Source organism: Hoplias malabaricus, chromosome 14 (genome assembly GCF_029633855.1).
Source record: "Hoplias malabaricus isolate fHopMal1 chromosome 14, fHopMal1.hap1, whole genome shotgun sequence".
Taxonomy (NCBI): Eukaryota; Metazoa; Chordata; class Actinopteri; order Characiformes; family Erythrinidae; genus Hoplias; species Hoplias malabaricus.
The window spans coordinates 2,109,912-2,115,374 of NC_089813.1; the positions used below are offsets into that span (position 1 = coordinate 2,109,912).

General features: G+C 40.1%; 1 protein-coding gene across 1 annotated transcript; it reads left to right on the top strand.

The window, feature by feature from the left end:
* The first annotated feature begins 1,255 nt into the window (after positions 1-1,255).
* On the top strand, positions 1,256-4,812 carry LOC136665643 (H-2 class II histocompatibility antigen, A-Q alpha chain-like). The gene is made up of 4 exons (XM_066643287.1): positions 1,256-1,384; positions 3,376-3,630; positions 3,882-4,166; positions 4,385-4,812. The coding sequence occupies exons 1-4, from the start codon at positions 1,330-1,332 to the stop codon at positions 4,504-4,506; spliced, it is 717 nt and encodes a 238-aa protein (XP_066499384.1). The 5' UTR covers positions 1,256-1,329; the 3' UTR covers positions 4,507-4,812.
* The last annotated feature ends 651 nt before the right edge of the window (positions 4,813-5,463 follow it).

The window sequence follows — 5,463 nt, forward strand, 5'->3', positions numbered from 1 at the left end:
CGCAGGGCAAGAGATAAATCAGATTGTATCCAGGGTGAGAGGGATCTAATGATTTTCTCTGTCTGTTTTCTGATTCTTGAGCAGTACTGGTTCTGGAAGGTGGGCAGGGGAACACAGGTGTTTGTTTTTCTGCTGTATTCTGCTGTTTACTGTTCGCTGCGCTGTGTTTCCTGGCTGTTCTGAACCACACCGTGATGGTTGTACATTTGATGGATTCAGTGACTGCTGTTAAACTGCACCAGCAGCTCCTGGGGCTTGGTCTTGGGATTGATGAGTCCCCAGTCCTTGAAGGACTCCACAGGGCTGTTGGACATTGTAAACAGAACCAGCGCTGAGGGTGTTCTCTTAAAGTCCACTGCCATCTACACAGTCTTGAGCGTTTACGACTCTAAGGTGTTCTGACTGCACCAGCCTTCCAGGCTCCTGTTGATACGCAGACTCATCCCCCTCTTGGACGAGTCAGAGTTGTCATCTCATCTGCGAACAGCTGGGTCTTTGGAAGTGCAGTCGCTGGTGTAGAGAGAGAGAGAGAGAAGAGCAGTAGGGAGACCACACACCTTTGGGGAGCGACTGTGCTTACTGTCAGTGTACTGGAAGTGACCTCCCCCAGCTGCTCAGGAAGCTGGCGATCACCCATTAGATGGTGGGAGAAACTGAGCTGGGAGAGTTTGGAGGAGATGGTTTCTGGGACGTTAGTGTTGAGTGCTGAGCAGAAATCCACAAACACAACCCTTGTGCATGTCTCAGGGCTGTAAGGGTGATGTAGTGCAGTCCCATCATCAACTGACCTGTAGACTTTATTGGGTCCAGCATGTGTCCTGTGGGTGGGTTGTTCAAATGATGACAATGATCATGAGAAAAACAAATTTAGACCTTGAGAAAACAACTTCTGTTTTTACTAGGGAACAGCATCTGTTATCTTGAATTCATGAGAATAATTATTAGCAATCCTAAGAAAACAAAAACACTTTATTCTAATTATGTCAATCAATTCCTCATGCAAAGTTCAATGTTAATAGCAGTAGACATCAAACAATGTATATAAATGAAAAGTGAAGTTTGTGGTAATACTTAAGAAAATACGGTGATGTAATACTAAAAAAGGAGAACGATAATGTGAGTAAACGTTCTGTGCAGCCGTCCTGCTGAGAGTAGGGGGTCAGAGAAGCTGATAACTAACTTCACCCGGAGACTGCAGAGTCAGAGTGAAAGTAAATCTCCTATTGGCTGATGATCCTGAGCTGTGTGAGTTAGAGAGAGAGACACAGAGAGACTGTGTTCAGTTTGGACTCTCTCCTGTGTGAGTGTGTGTCCTCTGTGCTGATCACAATGAAGCTGTGTTTAATCCTCGTCTGCGCAGCTCTGCTTCCTGCTGAAGCTAAAGGTGAGAACATGTGGATGTTACTGAAATTCTGGAATATTATTACAGTACTTCTGACTGATTTGGATGCCTGTATCTTTTACAATACATTTTTAAGTGATTTTTCTTGGCATTTAAAGCAATAAATGGTCTTGCTACTGTTAATCTTACATTATCTCTCTGTGTTCCAGAGTGCAGTCACAATTATAGATTCAGATATTAGATATATATAATTGAATCTATGGATTGATCTTCAGTACTGATTAATTAAGTTCTTATTAGGTACTTATTTTTAATTATTTAAAGGACATCCTGTCTGTAAAGCATTTTGAGCTGCTTAATGTTTGAAAAGTACTCTATAAATAATTATTTTAATTATTTTATTATTAAAATCATTAGGTTTAAGGGTGATAAATAATTAAAGCATGAATTACATGAACATTCAATGTTTTTCTCTCTGTTCTTTACTGTGTATTCGCTGACCATATTTAATATGTGATATTATACAGGGGTTGGACAATGAAAGTGAAACACCTGTCATTGTAGTGTGGGAGGTTTCATGGCTAAATTGGAGCAGACTGGTGGACGATCTTCATTAACTCCACATTGCACCAGTAAGACCATGTGCATCCAATGGTTCAAACACTGTGTCCTGAAGGCGGTGCCGTGTATCAGGACGACAATGCACCAATAAACACAGCAAGACTGGTGAAAGACTGGTTTGATGAACATGAAAGTGAAGTTGAACATCTCCCATGGCCTGCACAGTCACCAGATCTAAATATTATTGAGCCACTTTGGGGTGTTTTGGAGGAGCGAGTCAGGAAACGTTTTCCTCCACCAGCATCACGTAGAGACCTGGCCACTATCCTGCAAGAAGAATGGCTTCAAATCCCTCTGACCACTGTGCAGGACTTGTATATGTCATTCCCAAGACGAACTGACGCTGTATCGGCCGCAAAAGGAGGCCCTACACCGTACTAATAAATTACTGTGGTCTAAAACCAGGTGCTTCACTTTCATTGTCCAACCCCTGTACATATATACATATAAAAGAAAGATGTGTATAGACAGAAGAATGAACTCAGTTGTTGGAAAAGTTGGGACATTGTATAAATGTATTCAATGACTAAAGAAGAAAGAACGTTGTTGGTAAATATAAACACATTTAGAATTTATATAAAGTTGGGATGGATGCGAGTTCCCCACTGTGTTCAATCACCTTTCCTTTTACTGATATTCTGTTTGGAAACCGAGGAGATTTTTTTCCCATTTTCACTTGATACAAGACTTTAGCAGCTTGACAGTCTGTGGTCACCGCCGCCTGATTGTCCTCTTCATGATGACCGTAGACGGACAGATACGGGCTGCAGGTCTTGTTTCCTCGGTCGACTGTGTTCAGTGACGATGGGTTCTGAAGTCCTCCTGAACCTGTGTGGTTATATTTATCAGATTCTCCATTTTTATGCAGTGCACAAAGCTCATTCAGCCGTGGTGTCTGGCCTTGTCCGACACGGACTGAGATCCCTCTGGAGTTCCTGAATCTTCCGCAGTGTTGTGGACGGTAGACGGTGAAACACTTAAACTTTGTGAGATCTCTCACTGAGAAATGTTCTCTTAACGTGTCTCTTAAACTTCAGGCCAAAGACTTATTTCCTGTCTGGAATAAACATAGTCTAAAATAAAATAGAATATTCAGCTGTGTATGGCAGGTAAAAATTAATTATAGATGAAGAGTAGCTAAAACAAATAGCGTTGTGTAGTCCAGGAGAAAGTGCAGTGTCTCTCACCCACTGTCTGCTCTCTCTCTCTCTGTATCCTTCTCAGACACTCCCTCTCTTTCAAACACACACACACACAACAAAAACGTCAGTGTGGGTTAAAACCCTTTTGTGATATAAGTATAAATTGCAATATTGAAAGAGAAAACACTGACAGGTTTCTTGGTATTTCTTATCTGTCCAATAATTTTTTTTGTGTGTGAAACATATTGATCTCTTTCCTTTTCTCATTAGTTGTGCACAGGAACACCAAATTAACCCTATGCTCTGACACACCCCTGGTTAAAGAGGATATCTTTGGACTCGATGGAGAAGAAGTGTGGCACGCTGATTTCAGTTTGGGGAAAGGAGTGATGACTCTGCCGCAGTTCGCAGATCTGTTCTCCTATGAAAAAGGAACCTATGGGCAGGCTGTTAATGATATAGAAGTCTGCAGAGCCACCTTGGGTCATTGTGCAAAAGCTTATAATTACCCTGCAGAACCAAAAGGTAAAATCTCACTGTAATATGTTTAATGCCAAGTAAAAGAAACATTCATGTTATCATTGGGTCATGAGTCAGTTCAAAATGAAAAGCAAATTTACTTTAATGATTTATAGACTGTATATTAGTTGCTGTCTCTGGCTATTTTCATTATGTGCTTTTTAAAACCCATTTCTAAATTCTTCTGAAAGGAACTAATTAACTTTATGAAATTTCAGTAATTTATGATGACTTATGTACAAATGTGTTTTTCACAGATGCTCCTCAGAGCTCCATTTATTCCAAGGAGGATGTGGAGCTGGGCTCTAAAAACACCCTCATCTGTTACATCACTGGGTTCTACCCCTCACAAATTGAAGTGTCCTGGACCAGGAACAATGTGAATGTGACGGATGGAGTTAGTCTCAGTAGATATTACCCAAACCCTGAGGATGGAACGTTTAAACTGGTCTCTACCCTGAGCTTCACTCCAGAGGAGGGGGACATCTACTCCTGCAGTGTGCAGCACACAGCCCTGGACAGAGCACTGACCAAAACATGGGGTGAGAGTTACACCTGATTATTAACTGATTATTAAGTCTGTTAATGGATTTCAGTTAGGATTCTTCAAGTATAACAATGAATGCTGCTCATGGCTGTAAACAAACTATATACAAAAAGACTGTAAACACTGAACCGTTTTTAGTAGTAGATATATTTATTATATTGAACTGATGTGTCTGTGTGTGTGTGTGTGTGTGTGTGTGTGTGTGTGTCACAGAAGTTGATGTAGAGCTGCCCGGTGTTGGAGCGTCTGTGTTCTGTGGAGTGGGGTTGGCTGGAGGACTGCTGGGAGTCGCTGTGGGAGCTTTCTTCCTCATCAAAGGAAACCACTGTAACTGAGAATCAGACTCTAAACTTTACAGAAAACTCAAAAGATTGCTAGAGATTAAAGACTAAAGACTAAAGATTAAAGCTCATTTATGATTTTACTTTTATTATTCTTTTTGTCATAATCCAGGATTTTATTTGTTTGTCTTCACGTTCTCTCCTGCCTCATGAGGCCTGGTTTAATCCACAGTTATGAATTTCCAGAAATCTGCCTGATGAATATTTTTCAGATGATAATTTAAGAGAAGCCTTGTGTATTGAAATGAAAAACATTACCCATACATTTCCATTAAAAAGTTTCAATTCAATTGTCTTATAAATATTTAGTATTATATGAAATAATTTTCATTATGTAGATCTAAATATTAAGAATATATATTGAGTATGTTAATATCAGTCAAATTAAATATTAAGTCAGTTATTTAATGCCTTCTATACACTGTTACTACATATACATTTTTGTAAATCAATGTACAAACAGTAGAAATGCACACTCACAGGCACAAGAACCCTCCATTTCAGTAGCTTTATGTTATAATGCTTGCACTTTTCACGGTGACAGGTTGCTATATTTACCTTTTCAAAAAATAACTTGAATATTTAAATTAAATAATTATTTCTAAAAGCCTGGAACGAAGACATGGAATCAGTGCAACATGCTGTTAGATTCAGTATGTTGTGCGTAGTCTTTTCATTAAGAATTTTCAGTGTTCTACAGATTCATTTTGGAATTTTCTGCAGCTCATTTCCATCAATCAAACATTTCAATCCATTCATTGATTCATTGTCTGTAGCCCTTATCTAGTTCAGGGCGGCGGTGGGTCTGGAGTCTTCCCGGATTCACTGGGCGCAAGGTGGAAATCACTCACACCTACGAACACTTTTGAGTCTCCAATCCACCTACCAACGCATATTTTTGGAGCGTGGGAAGAAACCGGAGCACCCGGAGGAAACCCACGCAGACACAGG

What these genes read in the sequence shown, in the direction of transcription:
- LOC136665643 (XM_066643287.1), top strand. Translation starts at nt 1,330, where the DNA reads ATGAAGCTGTGTTTAATCCTCGTCTGCGCAGCTCTGCTTCCTGCTGAA. An exon ending in GCTTCCTGCTGAAGCTAAAG is followed by an intron (nt 1,385 to 3,375) that starts GTGAGAACATGT and finishes TTTTCTCATTAG; the next exon opens with TTGTGCACAGGAACACCAAA. An exon ending in AGCACTGACCAAAACATGGG is followed by an intron (nt 4,167 to 4,384) that starts GTGAGAGTTACA and finishes TGTGTGTCACAG; the next exon opens with AAGTTGATGTAGAGCTGCCC.